Source organism: Dermochelys coriacea, chromosome 8, assembly GCF_009764565.3.
Source record: "Dermochelys coriacea isolate rDerCor1 chromosome 8, rDerCor1.pri.v4, whole genome shotgun sequence".
NCBI classification, from domain to species: domain Eukaryota; kingdom Metazoa; phylum Chordata; order Testudines; family Dermochelyidae; genus Dermochelys; species Dermochelys coriacea.
The window spans coordinates 46,871,364-46,894,852 of NC_050075.1; the positions used below are offsets into that span (position 1 = coordinate 46,871,364).

Genomic DNA, 23,489 nt, shown 5'->3' on the forward strand with positions numbered 1-23,489 from the left:
ATAACGGCCCTACCTGCGTCTGAGCCATTCCCTTTGAAAATAACAGAGATGGACATTGAGGCAGCGTCAGGACCCTGTGGCTGGGAGGCCCCAAGATTTAGTCCATCAGCCCTTAACTCAAAATCCCCGGGTTAAATCCATGCTCGGTTCCACCCGGGGCCAGTGGGGCTGCTCTGCCGGGCAAATAAAGGAGGCGGTTCCGGGCGTCCCGATTAAACCGGCTCCCCAGCTCCGGCCTGCCCCCACATCCGAGTTGGCCTGTCAGGACTGGAACCGCCCATGTCTCAGTATTAAACCCCTGTCCATTCAATCAGGCAGTGCCGGTAAAACCAGGCTGGAGTGAGCGTTTCTGGCCTAGCCGGCTTCGCTCCGGCAGCAACCCCCCTCCACTCCCGTAGAGACTGGATTGAAATCCCGATCCTGTTCCCAATGGCAAAGCGCCCCGGAAAGAGCCAGCAAGTAGCAGCTACTCGCGATCCGATCCTGCTCCCACTGGAGTCTAGCAGGGTTCCGGCTTTTAGGTGAGCGCAGAGGACTAGGAAATCCATCCCCACCCTCTGGCTGCCCCTACTCTTCGGGCTTCAAACCCTCTTTGGACGGGTTTACTCGTGCTTAAAAATAAGATACTTTGTCCTGTATCTAGAGTGCCAGAGACATCCCCTAGCTCCAGTTCTTTCTTTTCGCGCCATCCACAGCGCGTTCTGGCTGCAGATGACCTGGGTCAAAGGTTTTTAAATCAGCAGGAAATAAAATGAAGAGCTCATACATTAAGATTGGCCAGTATGGGAGAAGAAATCGGTGTCTCCCACTTGAATGGGGCATCTGCTTTTCCAGCTAGTTACTACGTAAAGGAAGAAGGATTTATTTTTCAGAATGTACTAGGACAGTCAGGTTTTACTACTTGAGGGTGGAACGAAAAGCCAATCTCCTTCTCTCGAGTAAAGGGACATGAAGAAGAAGAAATTATAGTAAAACTAAGCATCCTACCAGGGCAAAGTCTGCTGGTTTGTTCCTTTACATTTCCACTCAAATTTAAATACACACTGGGACCCTAAAATATAGCTCTCTTTTTAGTGAGTGAGAGAAAAGACAGGGAAGGACGTTCTTTGTTTTTGGTGTGATATTTTAGCGATGTACTTGTATATAGTTGTGGCGCTTGTGTTGAGGTAGATGGGGGGAAGGTATCTGCGACCAGTGGCTCCAAGGCCCTTTTCCCAACCCCCCTCCTGGCCAAATCCCAGAGATCCTTCAGGTTCCAATAAGTATTTTTATTTTATAGTTCAATTTACAAGTCTTCTTAATTAAAGACCGATTCGGATTGAATCCGAGTTCTGATTACTGATCCCTTTTCAAGGGCAGTCATTGCCAAGCGTGGAAAGGTGTTAGAACCCCTGGATGCGGCTTTAGATGCTGATTTCACTGCTCCGCCAGCCCCCCTACACAGCGCGGTGTGTTTGCCCTGCTCCCTGGGTACCTAACCCACACCCGCACCCCTGCTGCAGCCAACCCCTGTGCGATTAACAACCGTGCTTTCCTGGTGAACACGTCTCCCCAACCTCTCCTGCCAGACGCACACGGTCCCTCCCCAGCCCAGCCGCCCGATGTCCCGCTTGTGGCACTGACACCAGCGCCTGACTTCCCTGGGACCATGTAGCCGTTCCCCGCCAGATACTGGCCCCTCTGCCTGATCCAGCAATAACTGCCATTGCTCACTTCCAGCCAGCCAGCCATCTCCAAGCCCTTCAGCCGCGCAGAGCTCAGACCGAACCCCCAATCCGACTCTCTCTTTCCAGGACAAGGACAGTCCCTTTCAAGCCCAGTCTTCCCCCAGAATAACGCTCCCCCTGCTAAAGGACACAGCTCGAGCTGTGGGATAGTGTAATTATGGCAGCTCCCCCCGCCCCCCCCCAAAAAAAATTAGTTTGATCACAGGCTGTCCCCTGCGCGCTACCGCCTGCTTTATCTGCGCCCCTGCGTTGCGCGCGGGGGAGCCCAGGTCTCACTTACTGTCCTGCTGCGGGGTGTCGCTGCCGCTGGTTAGCCCCGGGGATTCCAGCAAGCTTCTGCCGGCTTCCCCTACGCTCTCGTCCGCCTGAGCCGCCACCATGTCTCCGGCTTCCTCCAGATCCAACAGGTGACTGACGGAGAAGTTCTTTTTGGCCTGTAAGTTGTCCAGGTTGCTGGGGTTCTCCAAGCGGGTGGCTAGGACGGCCTGTCTCTCCATGATGTGGGCATAGCTGGAAGTCATGGTTTCCTCCAAGTCTTAAAGGGAAAGTGCAGGCAAAAGAGGAGGGAGAGAGGGTGGGGGGGGGGGGATATACAAGGGACCCTCCCCAAAATCTCAGACGCTGTCCCCGCAGCAGGGGCGCTCCCTGGGCTTCCTTCAGCAGGTTCCAAGGGGCGAATCCGGCCTCCCTCTGCCCAGTTCTCACGCGAAAGTGACACAGAAAGCGAGAGAGAGAGAGAGAGAGAGAGAGAGAGAGAAGGAGGGAGGGGATGGGGGAGGGGGGGAGAGGAATCGAAACGTGTCTTTCAGGAGACGCGGCTTATTCCCAGGCAGGCACTAGCAGCAAGAGGCTTGTCCCGGCTTTAAACCATCTCCAAGAGAGCGCGCTGCCCCCTTTGCGCTCCTGGTGAGTCTCAGGAGTGACTGAGGTTTCAGGTCACGGATGCTGATGTCTTGCAGATGTACTCGCGAGTATTAATTCTCACCGAAGGGAAGACGAGGGTTTTCAGGAGTCCGAGGGAGCCCCCCCCCCCCGGTCCCCGGTCTCGCTCTCAGTTGCTCTCCCCTCCTCCCCTCTCGGTTGGATCAAGCCGCTCTCTGGCACTTCAAAAGGGCCAGTCTGGCACACAGGGGAGACTTTGCAGGGAATACATGAAAATTGGAGACCCAAGGGAGGGCAGCTCGAGACTTAATAGGGGCCTGTAATTACGTGGCAAAGTCTTTGTGCTGTTTCTGACGTTTTACAGACCCCTCTTCTCCAGCGTAAACTCTCCCCCCACCACCAAAACCACACTGATTAAAAACTCCCCTCCCCCCCCCCCCCCGCCAACATCTGATGGAGCGAGCGAGCGGGGAAGACCCTTTGCGTGTCTTAAATAAAGATCGAATTCTCTCTCTGCCTCCTTGCAATAGGATCTCTGGCAGAAAAGTCAAACTGAAAGCCACAGTCACTTCAAACAGGCTGATTATTTTGCTTCAGCATTAACTCCTCCTGATTTGTTTTAGATCTTGTTGGAGACTCTTATTTGCATGTTTTGATAACAGCTGCAGGGGAAACTTTTGGAAACAGTCCATGTCCATTCCAATCAAGTTTTCTCCTATTTTTTTTTTAACGTTTCCTGCTGTTCCAACCGTTTGGCTTCAGGCTGTTAAGAAAGAAGAGAGGAACCCAAACAAGGGGGTGGATTTAATACACAGATATTTGAACCAGACAGTATATTATTAAATATAAGCATCAGCAAGCAACAATTAATGAAAATTAATGGCTAGGGCGATCTGTTTGAGATGTGCGATGTATATTTCAGGAGCCTTCATTCTGCACCAAGTGGGGAGAACAGGTCTCCTTGCTGTTAGAATCCATGGAAATAGGGGGGTGGAAGAGGTTATTTAAATAATTAAAACCCATTCAGTCATTCTGAACGATCTACACTCAGCTCTGGACAGATCAGAAATCATTAAAGCCGCAGAGACAGTAGGCGAAGGCATTTAACGTGAACCCAGAGCCTTAATTCCTATCCAGGTGAAACTCCCTTTGCAATCAATAGGGCTTGTGACCGAATAAAGAAATGGGCCCATAGCCTGGGAGAGCCGTGTGGAGTGGGAAAACCTCTGATTCGTTCAATTAAGCTCAGCCAGTTCAGAGGTTTTCGTGAGCCCTGTTTTGCAGAACGATTTACTCACAAACTTCTGTCCTCGACTTGAACAGTCGAACCAAGAGAGAGGGGCGTCCGATATGCCCCCAGGTGTAATGCTGCAACAGCTTGAATAACCTCATAAGGGATGAATTACTGCATGGACAGCGGGTAAAATATGACGTACTTATTTGTAGAGATTGCAGCTCGCTCGCTCTCAAAAAAATCTGTTCGATTGAAGAGGGGTCAGGGAGGAGAACCAACAGGGTTGCATGAGTTTTGAGTGAGGGAACTCCTCAGGAGAGAGAAAGACCCATGTGTTTAAATGGCCGGAGCCTGGGCTCCAAGCTGCCATAGCCCAGCCCAGAATTTCCAGCCCCCTGATCTGAGAAAAGAACATTTGATGCCATCAAAGGGCTGCAGATTGAAACCAGATGTGCTTTCCTCGGCTCTTTCCATGCATTTAATTAAGGAGCCGGGATAGAGGAGACTTTATCATTAGGTCTCTCCCCCCCCCCTCCTCCCAAAGTTTCCCCTTCTCAGCCTGGAGCGCCCAGAGCTGTGCCAGCACCCTGTTTCCTCTTTGCATGGACAAATCTGCCCTAGCTAGAGAACCCGCGGACCTGTGTGTGCGTGATTAAATGCGTGTTTGGGAATCAGTGTGCCCTTCGGGGGAGGGGGTGTTTGAAGGGAGTGATTTTTCTGGGGGTGTGCTTGTGTGTGTGTCCGGAAGCACGTGGCAAAGCGTGTCTGGGTGTTGAACACGAGTGTCTGCCTTTCTGCGTGGGTGTGCCTATGTGCCTAGATTGTGAGTGGGTGTTTTTGGACGAACGTGGGACCCTGCGCGTGGCTGCCTGCCTGTGTCTAGCTGCAGCTTTGTGTTTCTCTGACTCGAGTCAGCCAGCTAGCTGGGCACCCCGCAGCCAGCTCCCCGATGCTGCCTTTTCATCGGTGTGCTGCTGCTGCTGCTTTCGCTTGGAATTGGCTCCGCTTTTCCATGCCTGGCCCGGCAACTGGCGCGCCCGGGTGCTAGGGAGTGGCCGGACCGCCTGGTGGTGCGGGTTTGCACGCGAGGTGCAGAGGGGAGGTGCGTTGCTGTGCCCCGGCTGGCCACGTGGGGCAGCAGAGAGGCCGCGCGTGGGCGAATGCTGGGGGACATGCGGGCCGGGGACAGCTGCGGGTGGGGGGCAGTGGCCCGGCTGCCCTAGGTCCAAGCAGCCGAGCCTGGTGCACCAGACGCAGGGGTTGAGGCCGGAGAGCTAAGGTGGGTGCTGTGAGAAATGAGACCCTTAAAGCACGGAGCTGGAGGAGAGGACACTGCAGATTCCCCGCGCCGGCTCCCTGCGGGATGAATTCTTGTCGCTTCCACCCCGTGCCAGGGTGGAGCTCACTCCTGCCTGGGGGCTGGCAGCCGACCCGTGACCAGAGCAGCTGCACAGGGCCGGGACGCCGACCCGTGGGCTCCAGTCTGCGATCCAGGGCCAGACCTGCAGGGCCAGCCCCCAATGGGAAGGGTGGGGGCGGAGGGCTGGTTTGCGGTGGGATCGGAGTGAGGGCGTGTCCAGTCCCCGCGCCCTGCCCCATGGCTCGCTCCTCTGTGTATTGACCGGACCTAGCTCCCCGCGGGGAATGGGCTGCGGACCGTAAAGCCTCCGAGGGTCCGAGCCAGGAGACCCGCTCCCCGCAGCCAGCATGACACGAGCTGAGATGGGGCCCGCCGCGGAATTAAATCCCCCCCACCCGGGAGAGGAACAAAACGATCTTCCGAAATCTCCGTTAATCCCTCCAACAGCTGCCTAGGCGAGTTGGGTTTATTTAACCCAGTTCTTTGCCCCAAGCAGCCAGTCGGGGGAGAGCCCGCTTTCCCCGGCCTGCCCTTTAAAGCGAGCAGGGCTAGAGACACCCAAATCAGCCCAGGTTTCCCCAGTTTGTGATTAGAGAGGGTGGTAAATGAAAGAGAGAAATCTAGGCGATGTATCTCCAGCAGGTACACACCTAATCTAGGAGAGGGGCGAAGGGGGGATGAAATAGCACACGGGCCAACGGGAAGAGACAAGAAATTAGCTCATTTCAGGTGCCCCAAAGCAAGTCCTCCAGATATTAGCGGCCAAAGCCTCAGCTGAGGAGCACTGGGCACAGGCCCCTTGACTTTCACAGTGGCAATTCACCCCAGCCGCCCAAGAGGGATGGAGAGTGGGCGTCTGTGCGAAGGAGGGACGATCCGCTTTAGCTGTGCGCGCTGCCGGAGTTAACCGGTGTGAACGGGAGCTGAAACTTCTCTTTCCAGCCGGGCGTGAAATCGGGACAGGTGGCAGGGAGGATCCCGCCTATGATCGCTGCTCCCGGAGCGTGGGCCGCTGCTGGTTGAAAGCACCGAACCGCTGGGTCCGAGGGAGAGGCCTGGTGCCTGCTGCGCTCTAGGGGTGGCTAGCGATGGGGGGCTACTGCGATCTCGACTCCAAAGGGGCTATCGCTCCCTTCCGCTCGGGACCACTTCCAGCCCAAGCGCAGCTGGGGAATCCGAACAGCGCCCCCCAGTAGGCAGGAGCTGGGTTCCTGCAGCGCCGTGGGCACTGCACACAGCCTTACACACCAGCCGCTTCGGCCCGAGCCCTGCGGGGGAACCGCGGCGGGCCAGCCAGAGACGGGGCGCGCGGGCTGTCGGTGGGGAGAACGTGCAAAGGTTTCCCCAGGCTGCCTCTGCCGGGCGCGGCGTAAAATGTTTGCACGTTGCTACCATGAGCCCCAGCCTGCAAAATAAATGTGCACGGTGCTATGTCAAATGTATGTTTATCACGGTAAGAACAAGTACAACAGATTGCATCGCCCCATGGAGTCGTAGATGGGAGGTTGGTTATCAGAGTAACATGCAGCATGCATACATGTAGATGTTGCTATGTTAACTGTTTGCGTATTACTAGGACATCTTATATACAGTAAACTTGATGTAGCTTAGCGAGTTAAAATGGTTGCATGTTGTTACCATAATATACAATGAGGTATACCTTTAATTTTAGTGCACGTTTGTATATTATGATAACACGCAAACCTTTTACCTCATTAGGGTGACATTTATTGCATGTTCTGTATTTTACATGTTTTCAGCAGAGCAGCTGACAATGCAAGTAGATGTAGCCACGCGACATATTACCATGGCACAGGTACATGCAATAATTAAATGTATAGACAATCAATGTCAAGGTTGGTTTTTATTCGGGATTTTCTGTCCATAGTGCAATAAGCGATTGAGAACTTTATCTTGCTTTCTACACCAAAACCCTATTCAATGGGATGAACACAGTTTATTAATTCATATGAATTTAATATTTGCGTTGCGACAGTGCCCACCACATTTTTTTCTTTCACTGTAACCTTTATGCCTGATTTTCCTTCGCGTGTAACTGACGAAGTTTTTCAAATCCCTCTGAGCAAGAGAAACAAAAATGAAGCCTTTATAAATAAAAACATTAAATTCCACCAAACAACTTTGGAGATGTGAAAGGAATGTTCCCTCACAAAACGTCCCAAAAGAAGTGTACAAAATTGGAGTAAATAAATGGAAACCAGCACCCTTCCTAACTCATAAGCGTGCAAAGGAGCGATTTAGGCTTCCCATTCGTTTCACCTGTCTTCGGGTCCCGTTCATGAAAGTAACTCACAAAGCCTTGGCAGCTCAGTTGTTTTGGCTTTGGCTTGTTTCTCTGTGCATGCATCACAAAGTGGAAGCCAATTATTTTGCTACCTATAATCTAGGTCTATTCCATTCGCCATCCTGCCTACATTTCTTCTACATCCCCAGGCCGGGGATGCTTCAAAGCTTGCCAAAAGCCGCAAACTGTAGTGGGACCAGACAAGCAAATTTCATCTCTCTCCTTATTTCTCTACTTGGCTGCTGTAATTGAGGGGATAATTTTGTAGTCTCAGCCCAAAGACCTAATTACAAATGTAATCGGGACCTCTCCAAAAACGAACCTGATTTCCTTCCTCTCCCTAAACATTAGCCATTTCTGCTGCTTTGAGTCAAGGCTAAAGCAAACCCTAGACTAGCTTAACTTGTCTGTTCCGTTTGCGGTGTGGTTGTAACTATATTGGTCCCAGGATATTAGAAAAAACAAGGTGGGGGAGGGAATATCTTTGATTGTAGTAATAAATCTTTAACATTTTGAATCTCAACAGCCACTGTTATTAAATAATTGATTCTTCCACTGACCCCTCCCCCTAATTTCCTGCAACTGTGAACATTTAAATAGAGAAAAATAAAACATGCTTAAAATCCATAATTCCACATAAGTGTGGACATTTGAATAGATACAAATTGAAAAACATGCTTAAAATAAACATCAATGTTATCTCATAATTATTGAACATTAAAACTGCATTTTGCCAAGACTCCCCATAATACATCAGAATAAAGATGCTAGCCAGGCACAATGATATCAGCACATTTTACAAATATTAATTGACACAAGTCCCCTGTGAGCCATATAGGTGGGGGAAACTGAGTCAAGGGGCAGTGATCTGACTTGTCTTCACTAAACAAATGAGCAAATAGCAGAGGTGGGAATAGAACCCAGATTTCTTGCCTCCTAAGCTTTAACAGCAAGACTATCCTGCCCCTTGTGCTACCCGGCAGGTTGGATAACATAACAGGGTTTCTATGGTGTAATTGAACAATGACGCCACAAATGCTGAAATAACATGTTGTTTCAACACTTACCGGGTCATGAACCTGTGATTTCAGCACTTACTGACTTATCACTAGTTTGCTTCAAGCTGAACATGTGATTCCCCTCCTTGTGTTCAGCTGCCATCTCTAAAGACAGGGGCAGGGCTTTGGCTGGGGGGCGGGGGCAAGAGGGGCTTTTCAAATGTGATTGACCAAAGGAGATGTAAGTCACCAATTTTCACAGGGGCCGGGCCCCCCTGCCCTGCAAGTACCCCTCCCCACCACTCCACCAACAGAGGCAGTTCCTGTCTCATGGGGCTGTGCCTGGACATTGCCACATGGTACAAAGGGTCATGGCGGAGACCCCATGGGCCATATCGCAACAATACTCAAATCTGGTCAGGATGGAGAGGCAGCTGGGCCAAACCTGAGTAGCTCCGTGACCCTGTTTGGCAGGTCACAATGCCTGGAGTAGGGAGCCAAGCCCAGCCCCACAGGACAGGAGCTGCCTCTGTTGGTTGAGTGGTGGGGAGGGGATCACTGTCCAGCTCACCACCACTCCTGGGTTGCAAAATCCGGCTCTCCCACTGTCTAAAACCCTTCCTCCAGTCCTGGCTTTCCATTCATTCCTCTCTGGAGTTCCACTTCTCCTCTGCTCATATTTCCCAGAACGCTTCTCTGGTCCTTTGGCTATGCCTTCATGCACCACTAGCTCAGCACCTGCTGGCCTTGCAAAGCACAGTCCGACCTCTTCCTTGGCGCTACCCATCTCCCTATTTTCCCAAGACCTGTACTGCTCCCGAACATAAAAGAATCCTTCAGCAAAGACTAAGCACCTGGATTAGTACATCCACTCACACATTTGGGCCTACATCTTAAAAGATGTCCTGCAATCCTTGCCCACTCTTGACTCCCAGTGGCTTTGATACAAGCAGCACAAGATTCCACCCACCCTGGTGTCACACAGCAGAGATGGGGGCTCCCCCAGATAATTATTGTTCTGTCTGGAGTCAGATACTGTAGGGCTAATCTGCAGCCATTACTTTTGTGACTAACAGCTGCAGGATTGGGACTGATCTGATCTTTACCAGGCTTTGAGTGCATCGTTAGGCATCAATTTTGCCTGTCCTCTCTCAGTTGTCGCCAATGAATAGCGTCCTGGCTCATATTTTTACTAGTACCACTGACCTAAGTTCCCTCTAAGCTGCACAGCCACACAGCAGCCTATTTAGCACCGTGCAGGTGCTCAGAGAATCTGCCTGGGGATCTGCTGCCTGTCCCCCAGACCCAACGTAGCCCAGCCCCCCACCTGCCACGGCTGGGCCAGCCCAGCCCAGACCCTGGCATGGCCGGAGCAGCCCGGCCTGGAGCCAGGCACGGCAGGAGAGGCCAAGTCTGGAGGCAGGTGCGGCCAGGGCACCCCTCCCCCAACCCAAAACCCACCCTGGCCTGGCCATGCTGGGGCTGGGAAGAGGTGCCTATCCTGCAGTCTCAGCCCTGGAGCTGCTGCCGCAGGGAGCGAGAGCTGGGGGGAGTCCTCTCTCGCCTCCGTAGCCCCCTCCCACACCCCAAACCCTTCATCCCCGGTCCCACCCCAGAGCCTGCACCCCCAGACGGAGCCCTCACCCACTGCTCCCCAGCCCTCTGCCCCACCCCAGAGCCCCTTATCCCTAGCCCCATCCCAGAGCCTGCACCCTAGCTGGAGCCCTCACCCCCTGCACCCCAACCCTCTGCCCCAGCCCTGATCCTCCTCCCACACTCCAAACCCCTTGGCCCCATCCACCACATGCATTTTTTTAAATGTGCACCGATATTAAGGTGAGGTGTCACACATCACCTCTATATGGGTGCACATAAGAAAATTAATTCCACACATGGTTGGGAAAAATTAGAGCGAACACTGCCACTGTCTACTGCAATTCGCTCCTGACTCCCCTTTCCTCCTCCCCCAGGGTGAATCTGAGTCCATCAATAACTAGTGCAAAGAAATGATATATTTAGAGTCACCTTCATGGCCTACCCTGCTTAAAACATAAGGCCTAGATTTCACTTTATAAATTACAGTCTTTTATAGCGCATTATTTGACAGTGTGATCTTAATGAAAAGGAACAAAATGATATATTATTGCAGAAGATGAGGTCGGAAGGATAACAATATACTCTGCCTTGATTTTGGAACACAGAATTGGAGCCTTCTGATTGGCCATTGGTGATGTCATAGCCATGTCTATAATGCCCAGTGACTGGTCTAATTCCTGTATTTTTATAGATATAAATTCCATTTCAAACCAGCAATAAGATACGCTTCAGGCAGTGCATTTGTCAAGTAGTAAAAATGAGCCCTCCTGTTTTATGACACTACCTGGGGTGTATTATAATCACTCAGAAATGCACTGCTCACTCTTCTTATTGTTTAAATATGTGCTTCTAGGAGATTGTGGCTACACTTGGTTGGAAAAGATTTTTCAGTAACTGCAGACTGTAGCTAAATGACTTTGTGGGTCAGGCAGGCAGGAAAGCAAATACAGAGAGCTTTGGAGACTGACATGCAAAAAAAAAAATTACGAGAAAGACACTGAATCAAATCACAATCATACAGTTTGAATTCAGTGCACCAGAGTCTGGGCAGAAGCTTACGACCATGCAACCCCAGGAAGGCTCCTGGGTTTTGTGGCTCTCTGTGTTTGGGTCCCCTCTTTTTGTTGTTGTTCTTGGGTGTGATCCTGGAGCCCTTGTGTAATTCTGCCAACGTCAATGGGACTCACCACATGTTAAAAGATGCAGTCAAGCCTGTTGTCAATCAGCCCTTTTCTAGTAAAGCCCTTATATCAATGGAACTACTCAAGTGCTTAAAGGTAAGCACATGATTACATGCTTTGCTGGATCAGGGCCTTGGGAGTCTTTGGCAGAGCCAGAAAATAAACACCAGATCTTGAGTCCCAGGCCAGATCATAGACTATCATCCCTCCCTTGAGCTGATTGCCATAAATATTGTATAATAATGGCACAGCAGTCCTGTTTTACTGTAATTATTCCTGTATTTGAACAGGGAGGGAAACATTTTTTCCCTTTCCTTTTCCAGGTGAACTCTATTTATAAACAGATTTAATGTTGGTGAAGGGTGCTGGACTAACAGGCGTGAGACTGATGTCTTTTGAGACACTTGTCCTCTTAGATTGTATTTTAATATCAAAAAAAGATTTCACAGTGCAGTTTTACATACTAGAACATTTCCACTTGCAGACTGCACTTGTGAGCTCAATCTGCTTGCTGTGAATCTGAGACTAATGCTTCAAAAGCTATCTAAATGACACAAAAGACTACAGATTGATTCGGCTAGACTCATGCATGGAACATGCTTCAAAAGTCAACCACACCCAGATGTCTCATATGAATACAGTGAAGACGCTGTAGAAGAAAACTGGAAAAAGTTTAAGACAGGAGTCGTATTGCCACTACGTTGGTACTGGGAGAGAAAGCATGTGATGTTAAGCAATCCTGGATGACTAACAAAAGTGTAACCCTAATAAATACAAGACAAGAATGCAAAGATAGAAGTGAGGAATACAAAAAGTTACACAAATTCAGAAATAATCATTGTCCTGTCTGGAGTCAGATATGACGACAATCTGGTTAGCAGCACTTCAACTAGGAAAGAACTTCATAACACACTTACTGCTGTGAACAATGGCAGCAAGAAATATGGAATAATGATCAATGTTACACAGACAAAAAGTAGGGTAATAAGTAAACAGAGCAATGCACAAGGTAGGCCACATCTATACCTGGAGGTTCAAGTGCTGGAACAAATGAATAGATTCCCCTACTTAGGGAGTCTAATAACATCAGACAGAAGATGCAATGAAGAAATTAAGTGAAGGATACAACTTATAAAAAAGTGTATTTGACAACTTTAAAAGACTTCTGGGTTGTCCCAGAAAATTAAAAGCGTGCAGTGACACTAGATTGCTGAAGTGGTCAACCCTCCTGTATGGATGTGAGAGTGGGACACTTACAAAGGAATAGAGATGACTCAGTGTTCAAGTTTTGTGTTCTAGCAGAATGTTAAATTATCTGTTGTTAGCCAAAACTACAAATGATGAAAAGGATTAATTTTAAAAGACCACAACTACCTGAGACCCTAGGTCAGGGATGGGCAAACTACAGCCCGCGGGCAAGATCCGGCCCGTCAGGGCTTTGGATCTGGCCCACAGGATTGCCACCCCTGTGGCACTGCGGGGCTATGGCAGGTTCCCTGCCTGCTCTGGCCCCATGCTTCTCCTGGAACCGGCTGGCACCATGTCCCTGGGGCCCCGAGGGGGGGGGCAGAGAGCTCCGTGCACTGCCTCGTCTGCAGGCACTGCCCCCCGCAGCTCCCATTGGCCAGGAATGGGGAGCCTGCCTTAGTCCCATGGCGCACTGCTGCCACCCCAGAGCCACTCAAGGTAAGCAGCACACCCCAAACCCCTCCTGCACCCAACCCCCCTGCCCTGAGCCCCCTCCTGCACTCCGCACCCTCTCCTGCACCCCAACCCCTTGCCCTGAGCCCCTTCCTGTACACCGCACTCCCTCTCACGCCCCAGCCCTACATTCATGGCCCTGCATGCAATTTCCCCACCCAAATGTGGCCCTCGGACCAAACAGTTTGCTCACCCCTGCCCTAGCTAAAAGACTAACATCTTAATATGGACACGCAATGTACCAATCACAGAGACACTCAGTTCCAGCATTCATACTATCCGTCCAGATCACAGGCAAATGAGAGAGGAAGAAAGAGAGCTAGTTACACTGGAATCACCACCAGACGGTCTGGTATCCCAGGGAGAGCGAAAGTTTTACATGTCTGTCAGGACTGTGAAAGACAGAAGGTGATGGTCAACAATCTCTGCATTGGTGATGTTGCTTGATGATACTCTTATGGCTAGACAGGAAGCAGCACAGCTCAGGCAGTGGTAGGGGAAATGTCCCACTTTCTCCTGTCAACCCTGCCCTGTTATTACAGTAGCACCTCCAGACCCCAACAGAGATCAGGACCCAGTTATGCTCTGGGTTGTACAAACACATAGGAAGAGATAGTCGTTGTCCCAAATTGCTTCCTCATCTTCTTGCCTCCATACTCAGCCCTTTTAACTCCTCCCTCCAGGCTTGACACCTGGGACAGGTGGATCAAGGAGATGCTGAAATGAGCTCACAGGCTCTCTCATTAACCCCTGCTGGTCCAGCATGAGGTTGGTACACCCCACCACACATATCCTCCAGTGTTATTTAGATATTTAGTTTTATGTGATCAGTGTTAATTTCTTGTTTTGTTTCATTTCCTAACCTGCAATTGATCCATCTATCTATGCCAATATGCGCGCACACACACCTACCTTAAAGCCTCAACACAGACTGATCTGTCAACTGGAAAACAACTCTGATGGGATCTCTGTATGAAAGAGCCCAAATCCTGAGGACTTGTTGTCCCATTCAGCACTAAGAAATGCCCCCGGGGGGGGGGGGGGAGGGAGGAGAAGAGACACAAAATGCTGCCAGAACAAAGGAGCACAAGTTGGGAGTGGTTACTATAGTAGGTCCAACTCCCATTGAAAACAACGGGACTTGGATGAAACCCGTAACAAGAAAGTGCCAAAACAGAAAATCTGCTTCTTTATGACAACAAGCAGCACAGGGGACATGAGCACGGCCTCCCTATTGACCACTGTCTAGCTGCTGGAGCATGGATCAGTGCAAGCTGAGCACCAATCTTGGCCTGAAATGATGGGTCTCTTGATTTGCTATTGATAGTATAGTCAGCTGGCAAAGAGCATCAGAGCCTTGGGGTAGAATACAAGATGAGTGTATAAGCACAGCCGAAGGGACTCCAGGAGGATTACACAGGAGGCCTGATTCTAGCTCTCATTGAGTGGAACTTTACTATGGACTTCACTAGGGTGACTTATGTAGTAAGTTACTACTCAGCCTGAGCAAGGGAGGCAAATTCCCACCCTGACTTTATATTTCCGATTCAGGTGAGCATTGAGCACCTGACTCTGCCAGCCTCACTTGCTCTGAGTCTGACCAGACTCCACAAGGAGTCTCCCTGAAATCAGTGGCACAACGAGGTGCTACTTGGTGTGAGAAAAGGGAGCAGAATTAATTGTGTTCCCGTTTCACTCCAGCTGCTCTGCGCATTCCCTCTGGCTGAGACCTGAAAAACTGACTTGGAAGCTTTCTGCAGCAGAAACCAGAGTTTGGATAAGCCAGCAATTTAAACAGGTTTTATTACCAGCCAGCATTGCAAAAGCACTCAGGGGTCATCCAGAAACTTTCATCAGCACCAGGGGTCACTGGATAGCACTTCAAGACAGGAGACAGGGGTAGCGGGGAGGGAAACCAAATAAATAAATAAGTGCATTTAAACCCCCGCTTCAAGTAATCTATATATTTAAAGAAATCAGTGTTCTTTACAATCAGAAATGCTAAAAGAACTGTAATTGCCCAGCAGGAACTACAGACCAACTGCAAATTTAGCCAAGAATTTTATCCACATACATTCCCTCCTCCCCCCCTTCGCAATTGGAGATGAAAGTTTGGCCCTGTGGTGGCTTTCAGGCTGGATATCAGATATCGCTAACCCTGAAGGAAGAAACCTTCCCACCAAACTCCTCTCGCCGACAAAAAATGCATCCCATAATCAGAGCCTGGGCAGACAAATTGGCACCAGTGCTTTTTTTCTTTTTCCAAGCGAGGACTAAGCCCTCAGAGTTTAGTCACAACTTACAAATATTTGGGGGTATTGTATTGCAAGGGGGTAGGAGGTGGGGGAACAGAGGAAGGTAACTCTTAAAAGCTCAGCTTTCACTCACAAAAAGCGAGTTTATGCTTCTCCATAAATCTCCGGTGTAAGTGGCCATTAAAATAGCATCTAATTTAATTAAAAATCTCTTTTAAATGCTCATTTGGATCTTGCAAACCAATGATGTCATTTGCAAGCTATTAATGAATTGAAAAGGGAAAAAAAATTCAGTGCATTTAGAGCTCTTTTTAAAAGCAAATATTTAAATACCAGGGCCCTAATCCAGGAAAACACTTCAGCACGTGCTTAATGTTAAGCACGTGCTTAAGTGCTTTGTTGGCTCAGAGCCGAATGCATACTAAGATTTTAGGCCCCAATTCTACAAAGACTTATGAATATGCTCAATTTTACATCTACATTTAGTGAGACAACTGACGTGCTTCAAGTTAAGAAGTACATGCATTAAACATTGTGGATCAGAACCTTAAGATTGCTAACACTTGGCAGACCTGGTTTAAAAAAAGAAGAATTTTGATGAAGCACTTGCCACATTGTTTTTTGAAGCAGCTTTGAATGAGACGCAAACACAACTAAATACCAGTCTCAGAGTGGGACGGGTGAAAATCCATCCCACACTTTCCAAACTAATAATTAGGTATGTTTTTTAATTAAGAAACTGTTAACTGCTTCAGAACTGGATGAACGTGCATGGTGTGAATTCATGTTAAAGCGGGACTGACGACATTAACAACGCCCATTGCTGTGGGTTCATCTTTCAAATAATAAAATGGGAAACAAATAATGTATCCCAGGCTCTCAGAAATCTAATCCATCTTTAGGGCTATGGCTGCAAAGTTTGTTCAGTAATTTATTAGAGGTCCAAATCAACCCTTGCTGAATAGCTTTGTAGTGTAATAAATATCAGCCTTGTTTGTTTTTATAATGAGAATAAAACCATACCGCTTATATTTCTAAAGTGGATAATTTAATTCCATTGTAATGAACACACTAATTGTCCAGATTGGCCAGGGAAAAGCTTCACAAACTTTGCAGAGAGATTGGAGGGAAAAAAAGAGTGCTCAAACACCCAGCATTATTGAAAGATAGGAATTTGCTCTCTGAAAAAAAAATGCTTAACACAGAAGACTACAGCTACATTGTTATTACAGTAGCATCTAGAGATCCCAACCAAGTTTGGGGGGCCATGTTGTGCTAGGTGCTGTATACACACACAGTGAGAAACAAGCCCTGCCTCAAAGACCTTATAGTCTAAATCGGCAAGACAGACAAAGAGTGGGAAGGGAAACATAGGGGACAGTGACTTGCCCAACGTCAACAAGCAGGTCAGTGGCAGAGCTGGGAACAAACCCCAGGTCTCCTGACTCCCAGTCCAGTGTCCTATCACCCTCTGTCTCCACATCTGCGATTATTTCCCAACAAGGTACAAATCAATTTCCCCCACTGTGAAATGAAAATCCGTCATTTCTGTGTGTATTAGGTTAATACTGGGCTATCAAATGATTAAAAAAATTAATAGCAATTAATCCCAAGATAAAAAATTAATCGCAGTTTTAATCACACTTAAACAATAATAGGATACCATTTATTTAAATATTTTGGATGTTTTCTACATTTTCAAATATATTGATTCCAATTACAACACAGAATACAAAGTGTACAGTGCTCATTTTATATTTTTTATTACAAATATTTGCATTGTAAAAAAGATAAATAGTATTTTTCAATTTACTGCATACAAGTACTGTAGTGAAATCTCTATCGTGAAAGTCAACTTACAAATGTAGATTTTTTTTACCTAAATGCACTCAAAAATAAAACTAACAAATAATGTAAAACTTTAGAGTCTATAAGTCCACTCAGTCCTACTTCTTGTTCAGCCAATCGCTAAGAGACACAAGTTTGTTTACATTTTCAGGAGATAATGCTGCCCACTTCTTATTTACAATGTCACCTGAAAGTGAGAACAGGCGTTCACATGGCACTGTTGTAGCTGGCATTGCAAGATATCTATGTGCCAGATATGCTAAACATTTTTATGCTACTTCATGCTTTGACCACCCTTCCAGAGGACATGGTTTCCATGCTGGGAGAAAAATCATATAGAAAAACCATCCACAAATATTTTTAATAAATTTCAGTTGAAATTCTATTATTGTTTAACAGTGATTAAAACTGCAATTAATTGTGATTCATTTTTTAAATCGCATTAATTTGTTTCAAGTTAATCCCTTGAGTTAACTGTGATTAATTGACAGCCCTGGTATTAACCTTTCCCCTGTGACACAGATTAAAAGAGTCTCTCATAGTTTGTTGTTTGCTGGTAGATTTCTCTTTCATGCAAACTCCAGCTACATCAGCATTCCCTGAAAGTTACAGTAATGCTCCATTCCTGCATCCTTTGCTTTAACCTCCTGAAAGCTGGATGCAAAAAAAATGTGGTTAAAATACTGTGGGATTACTCCCTTTGGGATCCAAGATTCTTTATTTCTGATGGAACCCATTTGCAACAATAAAAGAGGAAGGGACAGTAGATATGGTTGGGATGATGTAGGAAATGTTGGGATGAAAATGATTAGGTAGGTTCCTTACTGCTTCCTGAGTAGAGCTGGGTGAAATTTTCAGGACAAATAGTTTATTCAATGAAAAATGCATATTCAGTCTACCTGAGACTATTTGCAAACTTGACATGAATAGTTTCAGCCAGTCATAAAATAGCCAGAAGAGGAGTGGGAGTTACTGCATAGTCCTTGCCTTACCCCTCTACCATGCTGTAACTTTTAGCCCAGAGGGCAGGGCACTCACCTGTAATGCAGGAGACCTTGGTTCAAATCCGTGCTCTAGAACAGATTCAAAATGGATTTTTCTGAATCACCCAAAATTTTCAGATTTGGTTCCACCAAACCCGAGCATTTTTGGCCTCCAAACCTGTCACCGAAATGAAAAATTAAGTTCTTGACTCAGCTCTATTGCTGAATCAGTGGGAGTAGGGCCACCATAGAGCAGGGCAGGATGGGGCACTCCAAAAGAACTTACTTCTTTCCCTTGCTGAAAATATCCCTGCTAGATTCCCCATGACCCCCAATTGCCTGAGTATCCATTCAACATTAGCAGAGCATTTGTGCCGCAGTAACAGACTAAGGGGGCTGATCACCAGATAAGCAAGTCCAATACATTCAATTACAAAACAAGCTTTCCTGGGGAAGATCAAAAAATTATAGCGAGCAATAAATAAAGCCTTTGGTTGTCAGAACACAGGCAGTCATTCTTTCAGGCTTTTCTTGGGGGATACACTTAGCATGCTGATGTGACTGAAGCTGCGTTTGACTCCGAGCTAAGGCCCAGATGCACCCAGATAACATTTTCATTTAACATAGCCAGCCGTTCAAAGCTGAGGTGTTAGTTATCTGATTTGCAGCCAATCAATTGGAAGTAAAATGCTGTGGTCCATACGGCTACATTGCACCACAGCCAAATTCCCTTCTCTGCCATGTTCTCGAGTGAGACAGTTTCTATATGGATAGGAGTGAGGGAGTGTGACAGGGATGGAAGGAGGAGAGAGAGCAGCATTGCTTAGGGTCTGATTCATGTTGGCATGGGTGTTGAATCAGGCCCATGAACTCAGAACCTCAACTTCCAGCGAAACCAAGCGCTGAGAGATGCCTAAAGACCTTTGAGGATCTGGGGCTTTATTGCTAGTTGTGGCTGCAGTGAGTCAGCGCTTATAGCCCTTTGCTCACTTAAGTCATCTTTACTCAGGCAGCAGTGAATCTCATTGACTGGAGTGAGTAAGGGGAGACAGGGACCCTTGATTCAGCACGTCTGAGTGTTTTACTGAATGGGCACCTGGGTTCCTATATGGGCCTAATCCAAAGCCCTCTGAAATCAACAGGAGTCTTTCCATCCACTCCAATGAGGTTTGGATTAGGCCTTTATTAGCTGCTGCAAGCAATTTTCTTTCTAACTAGACTTCCATATGTCTAAAAAAAAATCTGCCAAGTGCTGGAGTTTGTTAGAGTAAATCTGTGCTTTATTATTCAGCTCCCCCTTTCAGTCAAGCCCCCCTTTTAGTTCCTTGATCAGGCACTTCCAGGTCTCATTTCACTCCCTCTCTCCAAGTGCCTTTCATTCTAAAGCAAATATTCTCCCTGCAACAGACTCCACTGAGCCCCCAGCCCCCCCAAAATTCATTATACTCTGCAGGGAATTTTTATACCTGGAAATTATTGGGAAGAAGAAATGGTTTTGTGTGTTGAGGAAGGGGGGTGGGGCAAATCTAGGATATCTGATCTGAAAACTTAGCACATGTTTCCAAACTGGTATGGCTAGGCTAAAGGGTCTGAGCAGAGGTGGCTGAAAATGTTCAGGAGAAACCAATGAATATTTTGATCATTTGTGGAAGGCAATTTTCCTTTTCATTGACAAAAACATTAAAAAAAACCAACAACAACAAAACCCACCTTTGAAACCAATTTGTTCTCCAGCTTTTGGCATCTGAGTTTTTTTAAACTGAAAATTTGGTGGATTACAAATGAAAACTGGAGAAACAGATAAAAAAAGAACATTTTCAGTTTTGTCAAAAAAAGTGGGGAAAATCATCCATTTCCTTACCTATATGTTGGTGACAATCATTTCGGTAAGCGATTTAGGAAGCTGCATACTATTTTCAAAAGTGACTTAGAGACTTAGGAGCCTGAATCCCATTGGCTTTCAATGAAATTTAGGGCCAGGTTTTTAAAGGTATCTAGATCATAAATACCTTTGAGGATCTGGGCAATAGGAAGCTAAGTTCCACTGAAAGCCAATGGGATTCAGGCTCATAAGTGGCTAAGTCACTTTTGAAAATGGAACTGAGGTTTCTAAACCACTTGGACATTTGAACATTTTTCTGTTTAGCTCTTTGCCTCAGTTTCCTTCCCTATTTCACAGGGCTGTTGCAGGGATAAAATCCATTAGTGGTTGTTAGAAGGGGCTCAGAATCTAGAATGCAATGTAAGAGTTTCCACTGATGTAAATGATGACTGTAGAGCAATAAAGAATCAGATACAAAGCTTTTCCATATATAATATATTATATATTCACATGCCCCTTCCTCACCAACATGACTGTTTTTAACACAGAAGAGGTAAAGAGAAGAGATTTAGTGCTCATTAGAACAAATGTTGCACTGTGCCTTACAGATTTCAACGTCTCATTAAAATTGGTCTTGCAATTTACATATCCTTTAATAAACAAAACTTAAGATGCATAACCACTGCAGCGGATATAAATTTTAACTAAGTATGTTGGGGGAGATGCTAGAACTTCATGATCAGCAAATTGGACTTCATCAGCGGTTTTCATATTTATTTGATTTTGGAGTTCCTCCACTAAAGCTGTAAGTTTTGTAGCGTTTAAATTACAAAGTGTGAAATACAATATTGTATGTCATCAAAATTCCTCTAGAAAAAAGACCCACCTAATTAATGTCTTTTGACTTTGCACACATTCTTTTTTTATGAATTTTCACACTTGTGGGATATTAGAGGTGGGATTAGGAGTTTAACAGCCTCACAGACGTGCAGCATTGGCAAAGAGCTTGCTTCCCTTTGTGAGTTAGGCACTTGCCTAGCTGCTCTCTGTGGTGTTTTCAGACATTTCCATGCCACTGAAAAATAATCCTTGATTTCTACTTGTTTGTTTTCTGGAAGTCACTGAATAAAATAAAGACATATCCTGCTATTCTCTATATTTTTCACTTTGGGGCAGGTTCATCTACTGCTAATGGAACTTCAATGGGAAAGGCATGTACAAAGTGAACAGGCTCGTAATTAGTGAAGGCTGGATTGCCCCCTCCACAGTAAACTCGCTGGGAGAGGAGAATAGATTACATAATTGTTTGAAACTATATTAAAGAACAGAATGATCAGACATGAAGATGAACATGATTTGTTGGGGAAGAGTCAACACAGCTTTTGTAAAGGGAAATCGTGCCTCACCATTCTATTGGAATTCTTTGAGGATGTCAGCTAGGATGTGGACAAGGGTGATCCAGTGAATACAGTGTACTTGGACTTTTAGAAAGGCTTTGACAAGGTACCTCACCAAAGACTCTTTAGCAAGTAAGCTGTCCTGGGATAAGAGGGAAGAACCTCTCATGGATGAGTAACTGGTTAAAAGATAGGAAAACAAAGGGTAGGAATAAAGGGTCAGTTTTCACAATGCAGAGAGGTAAATAGTGGTGTTCCCAATGATCTGTACTGGTCAACATATTCATAAGTGATCTGGAAAAGGGGGTGAACAGTGAGGTGGCAAAATTTGCAGATGACACAAAATTAGAGTTACAAAGGGATCTCGCAAAAGTGCGTGACTGGGCAACAAAATGACAGATGAAAATCAATGTTGATTAACACAAAGTAATACACATTGTAAAAATACTCCCAATCCTCATTTAATACCAGGCACTCAAGTTCACCCATTTTACTATTTAGACTTCTTGCATTTGTATACCAGCACTTATAAAATTTGTTAATATTTAGCTCTCCGACTTCATGTGATATAATTGAATGGGAATCATTTTTGCTTGACTCTTAGTTTTCAGTTCCTAATTGTATTTTACCAACTTCTATCCTCTCCTCTTTACTAGGATATAGAGAATCCCCTTTAATAAATCCTCCCCAAGGGATATGTCTGTCTGAACTGTGCGCTCCTCCTGGCTTTTCCCCAGTCCTTAGTCTAAAAACTCCTCTACAACCTTCTTAATTTTACATGCCAGCAATCTGGTTCCATTTTGCTTTAGGTGGAGCCCATCCTTCCTGTATAGGCTCCTCCTTTTCCCAAGGGGTTTCCCAGTTACTAATAAACCAAAATCCCTCCTCCCAACACCATCGTCTCATCCATGCATTGAGACACTGCAATTCTGCCTAGCCGTGGAATTGAAAGTATTTCAGAGATTGATACCATGGAGGTTCTGAACTTTAATCTCTTACCTAGCAGCCTAAATTTGGCCTCCAGGATCTCTCTATATCACTAGTACCTTCATATACCATCACCGGCTCCTCCCCAGCACTACACATAAGCCTGTCTAGATGTCTTGAGAGATCTGCAACCCTCATACCCAGCAGGCACTTCACCATCTGGTTCTCCTGGTCATCACAAACCCAACTATCTATACTTCTAATGATCAAATCCCCCAATACTATTACCTGTCTCTTCCTAATAACAGGAGTCTCCTCCCCCAAAAAGTTGTCCTCAGCATGAGAGGATACTAGGACTTCATCTGAAAGGAGGGTCCCAACTATGGAATCATTTCCCTCCACTCCAGTTTGATCGTCTCCTTCCCTGAGACATTCAACAGCACAGAGGCATCAGACTAGGGGTGGGACCACTCCACTATGTCCCTGAAAGTTTCCTCTGTGCACCTCAGTATCCCTTAGCTCCTCCAGTTCAGCCACTCTGATCTCCAGATCCTGTACACAGTCTCTGAGGGCTGTGAGCTGCTTGCATCGAATGCACACACATGCCACCTGCCCACAAGGCAGGTAATCATACGGTGCAATAAACTGGATAGCCCACTCTGCTACTGGACTTCTACCTGCTCTAGTTTGCTGTTGCAGGGTTCTTTGTTCTTTTTGGGGGAGGGACGTTAATTGGCCAAAGTTTAGAAAATGTGTATTAGGTGTATCTGGCTCTCACCCTCCATCTCTAGACTCCCCTCTTTGCTAGCTCCTCTGGTCGCTTAAGAAACTCCTCTGGTCCATCAAAAGATAGCTCTATCAGTGGCTATTAACCAAGATGGTCAGGGACACAACCACATGCTCTGGGTGTCTCTAGCATCTCTGACTGCCAGAAGCTGGGACTGGACAACGGCGGATGGATCACTCAATAATTACCCCCTTCTGCTCATTCCCTCTGATGCATCTGGCACTGGCCACTGTCAGAAGCCAGGATACTGGGCTAGATGTACCATTGGTCTGACCCACTGTGGCTGTTCTTATGTTCTCCTCAGTCATTCCAATGGGGGTGCAGGGAGATCAGAATTTTTCCCTCTCATGGAATCTCCCATGGAGCCCACTCTCAAGTCTGGTGAATCCCCATAGATCCCAGCAGATCCACAGGTGCTGAGGGTCATCCACACAAAGGCTTTGATCCACCATGTCAGCTCTGGGGCCAGTGAAGTCAGGGTCTGAC

The 23,489-nt window shown here is 46.9% G+C and overlaps 1 protein-coding gene across 3 annotated transcripts in view; it reads right to left on the bottom strand.

Annotated features, from left to right (window-relative positions):
- Positions 1-4,354, bottom strand: part of PRRX1 (paired related homeobox 1) — an 88,221-nt gene extending 83,867 nt beyond the window's left edge. Inside the window, exons 1-2 of one of the 3 annotated variants that reach the window (XM_038411966.2) lie at positions 4,046-4,354; positions 2,008-3,372 (exon numbers count right to left, since the gene is read on the bottom strand). In XM_038411966.2, coding sequence (XP_038267894.1) covers positions 2,008-2,248 — 241 coding nt within the window. In that variant the 5' untranslated portion in view covers positions 2,249-3,372; positions 4,046-4,354. The other 2 variants (XM_043490910.1, XM_038411967.2) reach the window with 2 other exon arrangements.
- Between the last annotated feature and the right edge of the window lie 19,135 nt (positions 4,355-23,489).